The sequence below is a fragment of the Lutra lutra genome, chromosome 3 (assembly GCF_902655055.1).
Source record: "Lutra lutra chromosome 3, mLutLut1.2, whole genome shotgun sequence".
Taxonomy (NCBI): Eukaryota; Metazoa; Chordata; class Mammalia; order Carnivora; family Mustelidae; genus Lutra; species Lutra lutra.
The window spans coordinates 185,981,356-185,999,813 of NC_062280.1; the positions used below are offsets into that span (position 1 = coordinate 185,981,356).

Consider the following 18,458-nt stretch of genomic DNA (forward strand, 5'->3'; position numbering starts at 1 on the left):
TGTCCTTTGTGGTAATACAATGCATAATTTAGTTAATCTGAGCTATCTTTCCGTGAGAGGTGATTGTTTCTATATTATGAAATGTGCTCACGGTAAAGGGACGTTCGTGCCAGATACCTGGCAGGCAGATAGAGAAGCACTTACCAAGCATGTAGCTGCTTCGAACCAACCTTGACAAGACTGTGTAGCCACTCCTACACATGAGGTATTACTCATGTTAACTTAGTCTCCGAATCAGAACCACACCTTTCTCTTACAAACACAGCCTTTACTAAGATAACATGACATCGTCAGGCCGAGAGGCCCACCCTCGGCCCCCATGGAAAGGACTTGAAAGAACAGGAACTACAGTTTTCCATTCGAGAACTTGGCATCGCTGTGACCTTACCTGGAAGAAATCTAGAAACGTCAGGGGTAGCAAGTCATCCATGTGCCCAATGTCTTTGGAGAAACGATTTAAAATTCTTCCTGCAAGAACAGGATATGAGAAATTACTCATTTCCCAAGATAGGCCCTTTAAGAGAAACAGTTCACGGACAAATCAAAACAATATTTTAAATGCATATGTATTTAATCTATTACACATTCATACAAAATAAGCCAATGTCAGTGGTAAAGAAAAAGAAAATGGGATGATACCTAAAGAGAAACAAAAATACCACCAAAGGGTGGTGGGCAGGGAGCTCAAATTCGGTCCTGATTTTTAATAAAATGGAGGGAGGAAAGACGTCTTCTGGCAGTATCAGGAAGGGCTGGTGGATTTTAGAATGTTCTCTCCTTTCCTATGCCTTCTCAGGTGCCCACCTGCCCAGAGGCTGAGTTGGTAAACAAACAAATACAAAATATATAAATTGATCACAATTGTTATACGAATTTTGCTTTGGTTATCAGAATTTTACTATGTGGTACTTATTAAATAAATGTAATTATAACCTCTCTACCTTCCTCCCCCCACCCAGGATGGTTCACGGAACCTCCCATTTTGAAAAGTTTTGGAATCCTGCCATTCCCGAGTTGTGAATTTACTACTGGGGTGATAAATCGCTCTCTTCTGAGGTACAAGCGAGTGTGACAAACAGACTCATTCTTAAAAATCCACCACGACCAGAGGAATGCAGGCAGAAAAACAAAAATATGACTTAATGATTAAAGATCATTTTGTGGGGTGCCTGGGTGGCTCAGTCAGTTAGGTGTCAACCTTCGGCTCAGGTCATGAGATAGAAACCTACATGGAGTCCCTGCTCAGTGGGGAGCTTGCTTCTTCCTCTCCCCTGCCCCTCCCCCACTGTTGCTCCTGCATGTGCTTGCGCACCCAATCACTCTCAAATAAATAAAATCTTTTTAAAAAAATCATGTTGTAATGAGCACTGGTTATTATATAAGACTGATCAATCACAGGGGCACCTGGGTGGCTCAGTCGGTTTCAGCTCAGGTCATGATCCCAGAGTCTAAGATTGAGCCCCCATGGGGTTCCCTGCTCAGAGGGGAGCCTGCTTCTCTGGCTCCCTCTGCCCTTCCCCGGCTTATGCCTCTCTCAAATAAATAAAGAAAAAACTAAAAAAAAAAAAAAACCACAAAAACAAAAACTGATGAATCACAGACCTATACCCCTAAAACAAATAATACATGTTAATTTTTAAAAAGAAAGATCATTTATTACTCCTTGTATCTCCCTCCTCAGAATCCATGAGAATAGTATATCCTAAAGGCTTCAGAATTAGAAAGTGAGAACAGATCCATAATAAATATCTAGTCTTTTAAAAGACAGAATTCACAGAAACTGAAGTTACACATACACAGTTTATTTTGGTACACACAACTCTGGAGAAATGTGTTTGTCTAAGCCTCTGAACTTCTTCTGTAATGGAAGCTTCTGGAAGACAGCCTGTAGGTAAGATATGGGTCCTCTATACACTCTTCCCAATGTCTGTCAGAAGTGACTTCCTCCTGGGGCCCTCCATACCAAGCCACGACTGGGCCACAACGGGGCCATGACTGGACCACGACCGGCCCATGAAAGGCCAGTGGCAAGGAGCTGAGCTATTGCCGGATGCGCAGGGTCACCGGGGTGAAGAGTTGGAGCGAATGGAAGCTTCCACGCTTGGCCAGGCCACAGCATGACAACCTGGGCCTCCATGTCTCTGACTCAGGTTCAGGAGATACAGACTCCAGAACCGGTCTTCTTACAGTGACACTTTTGGCAGGCCGGGTGACAGCTTCTCGGAGACTCTAATAATACCTCCTTGAGAGGGTGATTCTGAGGATTACCTGGGCTCATGCATGAGAAAGAACCTAGTCACAGTGCCAGGCACGGTAAAACAAAACAGCAAGGTGAGATAACCACTGTGGCCCACAGGACCTGAAGCCAGTCTCTCGGGAAAGGCCATCTACCGGCACCCTCAGAAGGTCAACCCGTGAAAACGCACATTCGGGAGATTTCAGCTGGAGCTTGAGATCTGCATTTCTACCAGGCTCCCAGGTGATGTCCTCTGCTGTGACATCACCTGGGACACCAAGTGATGACCACACTTCAAGGGGCCAAAGGTTAGGTGATCATTTAATCACTCATGCTTTAGAAACATGAAAATCAGTCGGGCAACTTCCCACATATTCTTAACGGATTTTGTGAACTACCTGGCTATTTTTGACCTTCCAGAAGTATCAATATCAAAATGAGGAAAAAATACATTTAAAACTGTTAAAAGAGGGTCGCCTGGTGGCTGAGTCAGTTAACTGCCTTCAGCTCGGGTAATGATCCCAGAGTCCTGGGATCGAGCACCGCATCCGGCTCGCTGCTCCGTGGGAAGCCTGCTTCTCCCTCTGCCTCTCTGTCTCTCATGAATAAATAAATAATTTTTTTAAAAAGATGTTAAAAGACATAGTTTAAACACTTATTATTTCTTCAATGAAAAAGCCCAACTTTTCAACATAGTCAGGATTTGGAGCACTGTAGAATATAGCTCAGCTTAAATAACACAGAAACCAATATTCAAGTTTTGGGTTTTTTGGTATTTTTTTAAAAAGTTTTTGTTTATTATTTGAGAGAGAGAGAGAGAGAATGAGAGAGAGAGAGAGCATGAGAGGAGAGAGGTCAGCGGGAGAAGCAAACTCCCTGTCAAGCAGGGAGCCTGATGTGGGGCTCGATCCCAGGACTCCAGGATCATGACCTGAGCTGAAGGCAGTCGTTTAACCAACTGAGCCACCAAGGCAGCCCTTTTTTCTTTTTTTTTAAAGGTGAAAAAGCTACACAGAGATGGATGATACATGATAACCACCCCTTTTACCTTCCTCCAGATGTAGATCCAGAGAGACCCATGGTTGACAAACAGTAAAACACAAACAAAAAGAGGAAAAAAAACAAAAACACACAAAAAAATGAGAAAAACCATCTCCCCACACGGCCACTACAGTAACTGAGCTGGACGTCAGAGACGGTCAAACCCTAAACTCTCCTTCAGCAAGAGGCAGAGTATAGAAAATGTGACATTAGGAGAGTCAATCAGTTACTTCCTCGCTCCAAGAAATAACTAAAGGGACGAATTTCAAGTTCACGGCCTCGTTATCAACTTTTCTCAAAGGCCCTCAAATCAAATCCATGACGATTTCCCATCACACACACGCCATGCCTCTTCATCCAAACAGCATTTGACCCTGCTGGATCGACCCCTGGGACGTAGAGGGAAGGGGGATCCACCATGAACAGGGGGAGCCCAATCCATTTCCAGACTATTCTGTTAGGCAGGGCTTTCCGACATTAAACCGAATCTTGCCTGCCTAGAACAGGCAACCCTGTGCTTATACTGCTTTTATAACCACACAGAGTGAATCTAATTCCTCTTGACATGACAGCCCATCAAATGCTTGAAGAAAGTTAATCATATCCTTCCCAGACTGCCCACATGCCGTTAGTCCTTGGTGCCTTAATTATCCCTCCTGAGGCACAGTGTCCCATCTTGGCCACTGCCTCCCGCCCAGACTCAGGTGGCCGGTCTCAGTGAATGACTTGTGTCTGGGATTAAAGTCAACAGCCCAGGCCTCGTCTGATTACCTCGGGGTAGAGTCACAACACCATCACCCCTCTCCTGCACAGGACAGATAACCGATCATGAGACTGAGCACGACAGTCAGCTATGGTGGCCAGATCACGTTTTATACTCACATGGAATGAAAACCCACACTGCACAGCTAGATTTCAGGGAACAACTGGGCGATGTGTACAAACAACTTTAAGAACGCGTTCCTTACCACCCAGAAATCCTAGGGATGTATGCATCAAAGATCTTCGGTGTGGGTTATCTGGCAAGTGAGATGGAGGAACCCAATCATTTAGTCTGAAACAAAGTCTATAATGTATTGTGTGCAATTTTAATTGTTTTTTATCAATGCTTTTTTCTAGAGTGACTATGTATTACTTTTGTAAGAAAGTAAAGTTGGGGGGGGTCACTGGGGTGGCTCAGTTGGTTAAGCCTCCAATTTTGGCTCAGATCATGATCTCAGGGTCCTAGGATCGAGCCCCGTGTCCGGCTCCATGCTCCACAGGTGGTGTGCTTGAGGATTCTCTCCCTCTGCCCGCCCCCTGCTTGTGTACTCACTCATACTCTCTCTCAAATAAATAAAATCTTGAAAGAAAGAAAGAAAGAAAGAAAGAAAGAAAGAAAGAAAGAAAGAAAGAAAGAAAGAAAGAAAGAAAGACGGACAGACGTGGAGAAGGGAATAAGGCTGGGAACAAAGGGGAGGCAGGGAGAGAGACAGAGAGAGACCTCATTTGGAGTCCACACCACCAGAGAACAAACCAGGGTCTCCTAACTGCTCTGTCCACAAGACAGGGTTCCAGGAAAGAGGTCATCAAACTTCTGGTCAAAATACAAATCTGTAAGCGATCTTACTTTAAGAACAGAGTCTACAGTCTGAGCTGGAGTCAATCACCTGTCAATAGAATTCTGACGCGTCTCTCATCCGTAGGATTCTTCCACTTCCTTAAAATAAACTTTAACGTGAAACTTGGAAGCTCCCATGTCTAGTGTAGACCCTATGCTTTTTCTTTTTTAAACAAAAAAGGAGGTATGTTTACATATCATCAAATATTGAAGTATATTTTTATTGAGGCAAATACTTTGTATCTTGTAATATTCACCCCATTTCAAGTGGTATAACCATCACCAAAAATCAGTGTTAGGACATTTTTGTTCCCCCAGTAAGATGCCTCATGTCGTTTATAGTGACTTCCTGTTCCCACTCTTAGTTAGCCTCAGGCAACCACTAATCTACTTTCTTTGCCCTTTTGGGGACATTTCATTAAAAAGGAATCAAATGGTACGTGGTCTCTCATGTCTGAATTCTTTCATTTGGTCCAGCATTTCCGAGGTCCATCTACGCTACAGTGTATCAGTAATTCCTTCCTTCCGAGTCCCATTCTTTAGCACAGAAGTGGTCTTCGGCAGCAGCACAAACAACCCCATCAGGCCACAACACACCTGACTGAAAGGGTGAAAGTAGATGTGTTTCATCAACTCTTGGTTATTAGGAACTTCTTTTTACATGCTCATGTTTAGCTTCATGGAAGGTTCTAGAACCTAATTCTTTTGCTATGAATGGGCCACTGGTTTGATAGCCCTGCAGAGTCAGAAGCCAGGAATGCTGGGTCTGGGCCAGGTTGTGAGGGGAGGTGGAGTGTGGACGGGAGGACCAGTGAAAGAATCACTGTCCTAGTGATAAGTGGATCTCGATCCAAACAGCCCGTCCAGTAGAGGAGAAAGTCTCTCCCAAAGGGCAGAGAGGACAGACCTGTACCGTCCAGAGACAATGCAACATGATGGGGAAAATCTGACTGAAGGGAAAGGATGTTCAGTGGGTGCCAGAGATGGTCACCAGGCTGAAAAATCACAGTGTTGGCAGGAGGGAGATAGCATAAGCACGGAGTTTCTGCGTCATTCTACACAAACCAGTTCAGCCTAAAGACAGGAGCTATGCAAGCTTGGGAGTTTCCCGTGTCCATCACCTTCGCCATCAGAACAGGTCATCGACATGGTAGCTGCTCAAAGAATGGCATGAAATAGAGCAGCAGGAATTAGGAAACCATCAGTGGGAAACCAGCAAGGTCTTGTCTTCCTCTGACACTCAGTAGTAACTGGTCTGTGGGCAACTCATCTGAGGCCCATTTAGACACAATCTCTTGTCTGTAAAGAGGAGACAATCATACTTGCTTCTCCTCCGTCACAGTTTCAAAGATCGTGAGGCTAAAAGAGACGGTGTTTAGGATGGCACCCTCTAGGTCGTGAGACAATGACACACTCGTGGGGTCTGCTGTCCGCATTCTCATCAGGGATGGTAGAGCTTTAAAGGACCACGCAAGGTCATGAGGGCTAGTCCTTTCTAAACCTTGTCTAGAGTTTGTGATTCTGCAAAGGTGCCTTGAGGAGGAAGTAGAAGCCATCTTCTCTCAGCACCAAAGGCCACCGCACCCTTCTCGCCTGAGCTGCCAGTTCCCTCCTCCAGCACTCTCCCAGAACAGGCTCCCTCATGTTCCTCTGGACATTCAGACAGTGGTGGCCTTTGAAGAGAGGATTCTGAAGCTAACAGACCCCTGAAGATCAAGCTCCTGGTGCTAGAGAGGAGGACCCACAGTCAGCTTTGCTCAGGGTAATGCAGTAATATTTCCTAAGAGGCAGGTGTTACAGCCAAGCCATCCTGGCATTTCACACATCAGAAAAAGGAGACATAAGAAAGTCTACTTTTTTCCTTAGGCTAGAACCATCAGCCATTTTTCAGTTTTTCTGGGTCTCTTCGTAAACTCTGCTCACTGTCCTTCCCGAGACTTGCTGTGTGCTTATACACACCAAATCTTATGTCCATTCCAGATCTCCCAGGGCTTCCTTGGGCACGTACATGGCTATCATATAAAACATCTGAGGCTCGACACATCTAAACTGAACAGAAGCCTTTGAGGTTGGCCCACCAATGCCCACGTCCAACTTTTTCAACTTTGCCTTAGACCTCTGCCCCAACACCCAGCATGGAAACCTGTAAGTCATTCTGACTGATCTTTACTTCACATAAATTACTAGCAGGACTTCACGGCTCACTTACAATAATTTCATGGACATCCTTGATTCATTATCTGTCAAATCCAACCCATCGGAACAGCGATGAGAAGGGACAGAAAAGAGGTACCTACCTGACCCGTCCATCACTCCTGGCTCCATGTTTGTTCTCATGAGGGCCTTCTCGCTCTCCCATTCGCTTGCCAAGAAGGCCCACCATCCAGGCTCATCTACCCGGATTTCTCAGCCCTTTCTCCTCCATGAGACTCTTGCTGACAAATGTAGCTCCCAAGTATATGCCACTCACTTGACCTTCTCTAACTTGATTAGACAGGCTTGGCCTGTGCTGTCCCCTCAGGACCCCGCCACAGGCCTGGCCACAACTAACAGACCAAAGGAGCCCAGGGTGGCCAAGTCGCTGACTAGCTGCCAAGTCATTCAGATTTCTGCTTTCAAGAACTATAAGGTCACAGGGTAGCAGGAAAGTGGAACACATTTCCCACCCAAGCTGAGGGACCCAGCTATACGCAGGCACCCCAGGACAGAGAAACCAGCTCCAGCTTCTGGAAAGGGGGTCTCTGCTTTTGGTTCCATGGAATGCCCACTTCCCTTCAACCAAACATTTCACATCTGAAAAACTCAAGTAGATCCCATTTTTCACCCCAAACGTCCTGAATAGAACTATCGCCACAGATCCAACAGAAGACTCGCTTATCAAAATTAGGGACATGACAGATTTTGTCAAGTGAAATGTTCAAATTACTAATTACCCTTGTAGGTAACAAAACTTATTTTTTCTTGTAATCATTCTGGCAGAACCTTTTTCTTGTGAACTACAGATATGTGCTTTTAAATAAAAGAGACAGAGCATAAATACATCTTTTCTTGATAACCCAGAACGAGCATTCGGAGCAACCCTGGTTTGACTGTTTGAAACATGGCGGGGTCCTCTGGGGCTACCTGAGAGGCTCTCCCACACCCCGACGTACCAGTTTTCTAATACTGTGCTTCCAGCCAACACATCTCACCGCTGTGCAGAGCCTGCCTCCGATCTCCTCTTTTACGTTTACAGATGAGGACTGTGGAGACCCTGCAACCAAGCAGGGCCTAAAATAACACTCAACCTGCTCTCAGCAAAGACATAAGCAACTTCCGTGGTCTCAGGCACAGGTTTTCTGACACTTTATTTGATGAGAGACTATTTCTGCTGGCCTCCAGATTCCCCGCAGGGTCTGGGTATATTCTCAGCATATCTCATAAACCCATTCAGGGGTTTAAGTACTCTTCAAGTATACCAGTCCTACGTTCACAACTGGCTTGTACACCCTTTGTAAGCCAGAGCCACATTTAACAAACAACCTACATAATAAAATGCCAAGTGCCTAGCAGGTACGCAAACTGGATTTGCTAATAAAAAACCATAAACCTAGTGGCTTTCCAACTTTTTTTTAGAGACGATCATGTTCCTTCTTTATATATATATATATATATATATATATATATATATATTTTTTTTTTTTTTTTTTTTTTTTTTTTTTTTTGACAGAGATCACAAGGAGGCAGAGAGGCAGGCGGGGGGCGGGGCGGGAAGCAGGCTCCCCGCTGAGCAGAGAGCCCGATGTGAGGCTCGATCCCAGGACCCTGAGATCATGTCATGACCCAAGCCAAAGGCAGAGGATTAACCCACTGAGCCACCCGGGCGCCCCCATGTTTCTTCTGTCTCAAGAACCTAGAAGATAACCTTGTCACCATTGCAACCATAATTACTGCCCTTTTAAATTCCTTTCCTTGAGGAGCCCGTGTGGCTCCATGGGTTAAGTGTGTGCCTTTGGCTCAGGTCATGATCCCAGGGTCCTGGGATTGAGCCCCGCATTGGGCTCTCCACTTGGGGGGGATCTGCTTCTCCCTCTCCCTCTGGCTCTCCAACTGAGTGCACTCTCTCTTTCTATAATTAAAAAATAAAATCTTTAAAGACAAATAAATAAATACATTCCCTTCCTTACTTCCAAGAGCCAAAGACCACTTGTTTTTTTCTCTTTACACACATTAAATTTCATTATAGTCATCATTAGGACTGGGGGGGTCTAGTTTATGCCCTGCTGTCTCCCTGGGGCCTGAACAATGCCTAGCACATCGAAAGTGCTCGAGCACATTCTGAATGAGTAGATAAAAACAAGCCCTTCTGCCAGAAGGGCAGAAATGGTTCGTTTCCAAATTGCGGTCTCTATTTCTGGTGCTTGATATTTCACAGTTTTATTTGGCAGTGTTTTCCCAACTAGGGAAATTTGTGTTGCGACATGAAGCGTCTGTTCTGTCACACTTGTCACTTTCCTCGTGCTGTTGTTGAACCAATTTGTCTGTGCTCCTTCAGAGGCTGTCTGAAATGTCCACGTGTAGACCGGGAGTGCTGGGTACAGCAATGGCCAGAGGCCCGCGCGATTGCAGGAAAGTCCCAGAAAGTAAGGGAACCAGGCATTTCAGAGGGGAAAGAGCTGAGAGGCAGGACAGCAGTGGCCAGGGCTGGGTGCGTGGCCTCAACGGACGGGTGTGTGGAGCAGACTTGGATCCTGTGCGGATGAGGAAGCCAGCAGAGGAGAACAAGTACAGACAGACAAGAGGGGAGATGCAAGCTGCAGATTCTAATGGGACATGTCGCCAGATATGGAGGGAAAGCTCTGGCCCATCGTGGGCTGGGCTTGTAGAATTCCTCTGACGCTAGGAAATCCCCCTAAGAACTCAAAGGTAAAACACACAAGAGACCATTTAATTTCAGCGGTCACCTTCCGAAGGTGACCTCACGCCATTTTCTTAAGGCAGTGGATTTGGTATCGAAGCCTAAGAGGGTGACATTAACCACGCACTGAGGGAGAAAGCCTACTATCCCCTACAGACAGCCCCTCAAAGGGCCCTTGTTCCTCGTCATAGCAAATATGGGATCCATGCACCTATGGGGGCTGGTTTTTTTTCTGCCCACCCTGACTACTTGCTTACATGCCAAGAGAAGTTGAATGGAGTCAGGTCTAGGGGGCAGGTCTGAGGCATGACTCCTGCTCACTCCAGTGGCGGCAGCAGGAAGATTCGGGGAAAGTGACAGCTATACAAACCTAAGAAGTAAGACCGGGGGTAGCCCGGGATTCCACTAGGGATCCCGGGGTCTCTTCTAGCAATATGAAAAATTTCCCAGAATCATCGCACTGTGCTACCGAAGTCCAGCGGTCACTTGCCTCTTCATATAATTAAGACATCAAAAATAGGAATTCCAGGAGAAGATATTTGCAAGCAACGTATCAGATAAAGGGCTAGTATCCAAAATCTATAAAGAGCTTAGTAAACTCAACACCCAAAGAACAAATAATCCAATCAAGAAATGGACAGAGGACATGAACAGACATTTCTGCAAAGAAGACATCCAGATGGCCAACAGACACATGAAAAAGTGCTCCATATCACTCGGCATCAGGGAAATACAAATCAAAACCACCATGAGATATCACCTCACACCAGTCAGAATGGCTAAAATTAACAAGTCAGGAAATGACAGATGCTGGCGAGGATGCTGAGAAAGGGGAACCCTCCTACACTGCTGGTGGGAATGCAAGCTGGTGCAACCACTCTGGAAAACAGCATGGAGGTTCCTCAAAATGTTGAAAATAGAACTACCCTATGACCCAGCAATTGCACTACTGGGTATTTACCCTAAAGATACAAACGTAGTGATCCAAAGGGGCATATGTAACCCAAATGTTTATAGCAGCAATGTCTACAATAGCCAAACTATGGAAAGAACCTAGATGTCCATCAACAGATGAATGGATAAAGAAGATGTGGTATATATATACAATGGAATACTATGCAGCCATCAAAAGAAATGAAATCTTGCCATTTGCGACAATGTGGATGGAACTAGAGGGTATCATGCTTAGCGAAATAAGTCAATCAGAGAAAGACAACTATCATATGATCTCCCTGAGATAAGGAAGTAGAGATGCAACGTGGGGGATTTGGGGGGGTAGGAAAAGAATAAATGAAACAAGATGGGATCGGGAGGGAGACAAACCATAAGTGACTCTTAATCTCACAAAACAAACTGAGGGTTGATGGGGGGAGGGGGGTTGGGAGAGGGGGGATGGGGTTATGGACATTGGGGAGGGTATGTGCTATGGTGAGTGCTGTGAAATGTGTAAACCTGGTGATTCACACACCTGTACCCCTGAGGCTAATAATACATTACATGTTTATAAAAAAATTTAAAAATTATAAAAACAAATAAGAATTCCATGATCCCAGGGTCCTGGAATCAAGCCCCGCATCGGGCTCCCTGATCAGTGGGGAGCCTGCTTCCTCCTCTCTCTCTGCCTGTCTCTCTGCCTACTTGTGATCTCTATGTGTCAAATAAATAAGTAAAATATTTAAAAAAAAAAAAAAGGAATTTCAAAGTTCTATTACATCACTTGACAGATGGGGGGGTTTCAAAAGGATGCGTGTGCTGTTTTTCTATTTAGATAGTGCTCATTTCTCCTCCCCCTGGGAAGATACTGGACTGTCCCAACACAATGACTTGTAAAAACCCCAGTGTCTTTGAGACAAAGGGCGATCTGCTTTCTAGCCACATCTTCCAAGTCTCCCTTCCTCCTGGCTACCACATCCTCTCACTCTGTACCTCTACCACCTGGTAGCCTGTCAAGAAAAGTCTCTTCAGCCCCTACGCAGAGGGCTTGCCATTTAAATTTAAAACCCGATTGTCTTGGGAAAAAAAAAAAAATAAAAAAAAAAATAAAACCCGATTGTCTGGTGTCTCTTGGGGCATTTTCTAACCTAATGTTGGTGGCAGGTTAAGACAGCACACGGGAGGGAATACAGCATCTACAAGACAAAGAATGCCGTGCGTGAGTGCGCACACACACACACACACACACACACGTGGCATGGGGCACACACTCAGCCACGGTCAGTGGGAGTCACACACGAGGTAAGGCACAGTTGGCTGGACTCGTTTCCATGGTGGAGACATGGCCCAAGAACTTGGAAAGAGGGCAGAGAATGGGCTGATGGAGAATGGAGTCTGTCCAGGTAGGAGGAATGATATGTGTGAGGACTAAGACGTGGGAATGTCGAAGGGATGACAAATGTTTGCCTAGTGGATGGAAGGAGCATGACCTCAGGTGTGCCGAGACAGGTGTGTGCTTCAGTGGGTGAACGGAAAAAGCCAAGTGTTGGGGGAACTCCAGGGAAAATTCCCTGTGGTCAGAAAGAGGTCCACGCGCTCTCTCCCATCACGCCTCTTCAAAGACATTCTCTTGTACGGAGAAGCACTGAGGGCAGCACCCACCCACCCCCACCCCTGTCACCCTAGGCTGGCCAAAGCCTGAGGAGCGCTACAGAAGATGTCCTGGGACCCATTCTATTCAGACTCTATGTGCGCAGACAAACTCCCCACAACGACTCCCCCCGTCCTTGAGCTACACCTCAGAGATGTAGGCAGGAATTGTTGTGGTTGTTTTGGTTCACTGATGCTTGGTTTCTAGAATACCACCACCTACCACCACCACAGGAGAACCCAGTTAAGTGCAAGGAACTATTAAGCACACGGTACACATCATCTCAAAACTACAGGCCAGACGGTCTGTATTTTACAGATGGAGCAGCTATGGTTTAGAGACAGGAAGAAATTGGCTGTAAAGTAGCTAAGCCAGGACTCATGCCCAGTGTGATGGAGAGTCCGAAAGTTCCTTAGCACCAGATCGACGGCACGGAGCTTCTTCACCGGACACAGTCTGAAAGCTCTATTAATATCTATTAATAAGGAGGAACCAATTAAATCATAGGCAGGGCTGGTATCAAGGGCTATGGCCAGACCAGGCTCATTCTGACTGGCTAACGCCTGCCCCACAGGATCCTAAATCCTTTGACTATCACACCTGATTAAGAGTTCCAGGAATTGTCTTAGCCAACCATAATTATAAAGTAAAACATTTAAAATAACTCCACCTTGAAATTCAATGACACAAGTTAGTGTAAGCTGAAAGGAGAGAATAACAATCAGACAAATCAGCGAGAGAATAAAGGAGCACAGGGCTTTAATAAAATGAATATAACTGATTGGCAAAGTCCAGGGGCTTGAGATCCAGCTCACCCCAGGCCTTGACCTGTTGTGTGACCCGGGGCCAAGTTCGATGGTGACTGCTGAGAAGTACCTTAGGAGGTTAACCTAGAAGGTTGCCCCACTATCACCCCAGGAAACCATTCTGTTACGGTAGCCAGACGTGCGTTGCCACAGTAAGTAAGTAAGTGATCATTATTTCTTTACATTTCCTGGGTATTACAAAGAAAAACGTTGGAAAATTAGACCAGGCTAATTCCATGACCCCAGACCTCGCACATCTATCACACAGGACTACGTGTGGCCTCACGGCTCACACACGGTCAGGGATGTACAAACCCTTGGACAAGAACAGGTCAGAAAATCTCTAAGACGGTGGGTCGGAAACACAGCAGGCCCAATGAACGCTGTGGAGCCTTTCCACTGGGAAATGCCCACACCACAGATTTGCCTGAGTTCAAGAGATTCCTAAAGCAGGAACCACAGTGAATGGAATGGCCATGGAGTTCAGAGTCCCGGCTAGGAACCTCCAACTCAAGAACAGGAAACCACCAATCACTTGACTTCTCTTGCCCTGGGAACGCACCACCCCGTCTCCAAGAAGGATTCTTCTCTTGGCGCACTGCACCCCAACGTCTTCCAAGGTTTTGTGCACAGACGCTCTTGCCAATCTCAGGAAGAAAGAGAACCTAAAACGTGGCGCCGTCTTCACCTGGGGGATTTGTCCCCACACAGGTGGTGGTAGCCACATCTGTTCGTGATGCCTTCACCTAAGCAAAGAAGTCCCGCTTCCACACCAACAAGCATGAGCCCCAGTCATTGAGAAAACCCCAATGGGAAATTACCACGCGGCGCGCAAAATCAATTCTTATTCGTAATGCTCAAAAATAGGACAACAAAACGTCTGGGGTGAGAACGTGACTAAACTTGAAGACAATGGGCCCTCCCACTACCCACCCTATGTAAAGTAACCAAAGGTGTGCTGGAGACGGATCAACCAACACCCAAATCTCCTCTCCAGCGCATCATTTTAATATCCGGGAACCGCCAACAGATGTTACACAAAACTGGCTGAGCTGTGTTCAAGGTAAATGGACCTTTGTTTTAAAGAAAAAAAAAAAAAATAGCAAAGCAAGAAAGAAAAAGAACACGATTTAAAAAGAGGGGGGAAAGGGACACCTGGGTGGCTCCGTCCCTTACGCGTCTCGACTCTTGATCTCAGCTCAGGTCTTGATCTCAGGGTTGTGAGTTCAAGCCTCTCGTTGAACCTACTTTAAAAACAAACAAACAAACAAAGAAGGGGGAAAGGGGAGATCATTTTTGACTACGTTTTTACTTTTTTGTAAAAATTCAGATAAAAGTTGGCAGAACTGGAAATAAGGCTCGAAGTGTTGTAAATCTAATTGTTGGCCGGTTAAAAAAAATGCTATCTCTTAGCCAAGCCACTGCCTTTTTTGCACGCGGAATCACAATCTAGTCAAATACCTCCCACTCCTTTCCAGTTCGGCTTCTGTCCTGCGTGCACACTGGTATAAACCAGTCATCTGTTTTCTAAAACCAATAACCAGTTCCCCACCCCAGTCCTCGGTCTTCTTGATTTTTTCTGTGGTATCTCACGTTCTAATAACCCTCTTTTTGAAACGGGCATGTATGCTGGGATGATTTTCTTTTTAAATGTATTCCATGTATTTGTTTTTCTTAAGATCTTATTTTTTTTTTAATTTTATTTTTTATAAACATATATTTTTATCCCCAGGGGTACAGGTCTGCGAATCGCCAGGTTTACACACTTCGCAGCACTCACCATAGCACATACCCTCCCCAATATCCATAACCCCACCTCCCCTCGCCTAACCCCCCTCCCCCCATCAACCCTCAGTTTGTTTTGTGAGATTAAGAGTCACTTATGGTTTGTCTCCCTCCCAATCCCATCTTGTTTCATTTACTCTTCTCCTACCCCCTCAACCCCCCATGTTGCATCTCCTCTCCCTCATATCAGGGAGATCATATGATAGTTGTCTTTCTCTGATTGACTTATTTCGCTAAGCATGATACCCTCTAGTTCCATCCACGTCGTCGCAAATGGCAAGATTTCATTTCTTTTGATGGCTGCATAGTATTCTATTGTGTATATATACCACATCTTCTTTATCCATGCGTCTCTTGATGGACATCTAGGTTCTTTCCATAGTTTGGCTATTGTAGACATTGCTGCTATAAACATTCGGGTGCACGTGCCCCTTCGGATCACTACGTTTGTATCTTTAGGGTAAATATCCAGCAGTGCAATTGCTGGGTCATAGGGTAGTTCTATTTTCAACATTTTGAGGAACCTCCATGCTGTTTTCCAGAGTGGTTGCACCAGCTTGCATTCCCACCAGCAGTGTAGGAGGGTTCCCCTTTCTCAGCATCCTCGCCAGCATCTGTCATTTCCTGACTTGTTAATTTTAGCCATTCTGACTGGTGTGAGGTGATATCTCATGGTGGTTTTGATTTGTATTTCCCTGATGCCGAGTGATATGGAGCACTTTTTCATGTGTCTGTTGGCCATCTGGATGTCTTCTTTGCAGAAATGTCTGTTCATGTCCTCTGTCCATTTCTTGATTGGATTATTTGTTCTTTGGGTGTTGAGTTTGCTAAGTTCTTTATAGATTTTGGACACTAGCCCTTTATCTGATATGTCATTTGCAAATATCTTCTCCCATTCGGTCAGTTGTCTTTTGGTTTTGTTCACTGTTTCCTTTGCTGTGCAAAAACTTTTGATCTTGATAAAATCCCAATAGTTCAAAGCTGTCATCATCAAGACAGCATGGTACTGGCACAAAAACAGACACATAGATCAATGGAACAGAATAGAGAGCCCAGAAATGGACCCTCAACTCTATGGTCAACTCATCTTCGACAAAGCAGGAAAGAATGTCCAATGGAACAAAGACAGCCTCTTCAATAAATGGTGTTGGGAAAATTGGACAGCCACATGCAGAAAAATGAAATTGGATCATTTCCTTACACCACACACAAAAATAGACTCAAAATGGATGAAGGATCTCAATGTGAGAAAGGAATCCATCAAAATCCTTGAGGAGAACACAGGCAGCAACATCTTCGACCTCAGCCGCAGCAACATCTTCCTAGGAACATCACCAAAGGCAAGGGAAGCAAGGGCAAAAAGATTTTATTTATTTATTTGACAGGGAGAGAGAGAGCGCGTGCACAGGCAGGCAGAGCGGCAGGCAGAGGGCGAGGGAAAAGCAGACTCCCCACTGAGCGGGGAGCCCGATGCTGGACTCCATCCCAGGATCCTGAGATCATGACCTGAGCCAAAGACAGACCCTGAACTGACTGAACCATCCAGGCGCCCCTAGAATTTTTTCTTTTTAATATCCATCTCTTTGCATCCCGCTACCCTGCTTGTTCCCGAAATACAACGGCCTCCCCTCGTAATTTGAGGGTCTCACCTCTCGGAACTCTCTCCCCCAAACAATGGTCACCGTACCCCATCTCATGCTGTTGGCCACTCTCCAAGGACAGAGAGGCCCCAAGCAGAACCTACCCCTGCTGCCTTTTCTCTCCCTTTCCTCTTCACTGTCTCAATGCATACAGCTGGGGGGATTCTCCCGGGGACAGCTCATGTGTGTACACGGGACACATGGCGTACCTGTGAGCTGAGGAAGCCCACACCTTCCTTAACGTGTTCGACATAGTCCAATAGGTAACTTAAAAAGAATTTTAACATAAAAGAAAAGCTTCACAGACATATGCTCTAAGTCGGGGCTTCCAAAACACTTTGATATATTAAAGGAAAAATTAAAAGCCAGACTCTGTTTGGGTTTCCAACACTCAAGGAACATTCCATGAGCTGTGAGCAGGCACAGGGGTCGGCCCGTCAGCAGCAAGGTGCGTGAAGGACGGACGGCACTGCCTTCTTCAGTGCCCTGGGTATTGTAACATCAAATAACTTAATCAGAACACAAACTGTTCTTAGATTTCTGCAGAGGTAATTAAATAACAATTCAATGCCAATTAATCACAGTCAAATAAGAGTCTGTCAGAGAAGAACTCTATACACATAGGAGGCTATTTAATGGTCAAATACTTGGCACGATCTTAGTTAAACAATGATTCATTAAACCCCCTCGGCCACACAATGGCCAGGCTGAGCCAGAAGTGAAAGCACCAAAACTCTTTTGTTCGCCCATAAAAAGACATCAGCCCTCCGTGGGTGCGTGATATTCCTTCCTTCCTCCCTTAGCAGACTGCTCCTGCGTGATTCCAATGGGCTCAGCGAGCATTCAGACCAGGCACACGGGCCTGGGAACCCTTGGTTCCCAGCACAGCAGCGAGGCCGCTCTTTTCTTCCACAAGTGAAAAAAGGAGACCGTGGACCACACCTACGGAAAGCGTTTACTCGCTCCCCACAGGGAAAAGAACAGCAGACTCAGAACCCACCTTCCAGCCCCAAGGAAAGGTCAGCTGGGGCCATCTGGCCAGCAGCAGGCGGCTGCCCACTAGAAAAAGCCCTGATCCGCGCAATTTGTCTGGCCAGCAAAAACGAGTTCAACATTTTTGGTTTCCTGTACCCCTCCCTTATCAACTTGGCTCCCTTAAATTAAACATCCCTTTATAACGCAACTGCCCGTGACAACCCAGAGGTCCCTGTTAAGTTTGGCTGATAATTCCCAAAGACTTTTCATCACACTTCTCGGAGGGACTCTATTACCTTCCAGAAAGTTCATTTCTTGCTAAGGAGACTATCAAGGAAAACGACATCGGTCTGGATGCTGGTTTTTGCCGACACAAGCATTACACATGCTCCCATAGTTTCACTAATGCTATTTTTAAAATGCATGATTTCTGCCCTTCATTGTTGATTCCGATCTGAATTAGAGATCGCCGAGTTGGCTGAAAATGGGCTTTATGGGGTTATATTGCGGATAGTGTTGACGATTCTACTTGTCTCTTCGGAGAGAAGTTCCCTAGTCCGGCTTTGTTAAATGCTTGGGTCATCACTAGTTTCACCAAGCATTTAAAAAAAAGTTCTAAGAAATAAAATTAATTGCATTTCTCTTTATTTCAGAACAAAAGATGTACTACCTAATATTTCTTTAGTGTTTCATGCAAAACAAAACGTTTTGAAGGGGCTATCATTCACCTCTCCCCACCGCCACTGGGTTTATTACCATGAATCAAAGCTAAATATACGTGACAAGGTTTTCATGAAAAAGTCAAGAAACTTTATGGAAAACTTAGGAGTATAATAGATTTCAACTTTGCTCATAAATTGGGCAATTGGAAACAAAGATCCACTTTGACGGGAC

At 45.5% G+C, this 18,458-nt stretch overlaps 1 protein-coding gene across 3 annotated transcripts in view; it reads right to left on the minus strand.

Annotated features, from left to right (window-relative positions):
• The window catches only part of ABCC4 (ATP binding cassette subfamily C member 4), a 248,357-nt gene that overhangs the window by 87,790 nt on the left and 142,109 nt on the right, over positions 1–18,458 (minus strand). For all 3 annotated transcript variants that reach the window (XM_047720242.1, XM_047720241.1, XM_047720243.1), the window contains exon 20: positions 389–468. In XM_047720242.1, the coding sequence (XP_047576198.1) occupies positions 389–468 (80 nt within the window). The remainder of the gene's footprint in view (positions 1–388; positions 469–18,458) is intronic.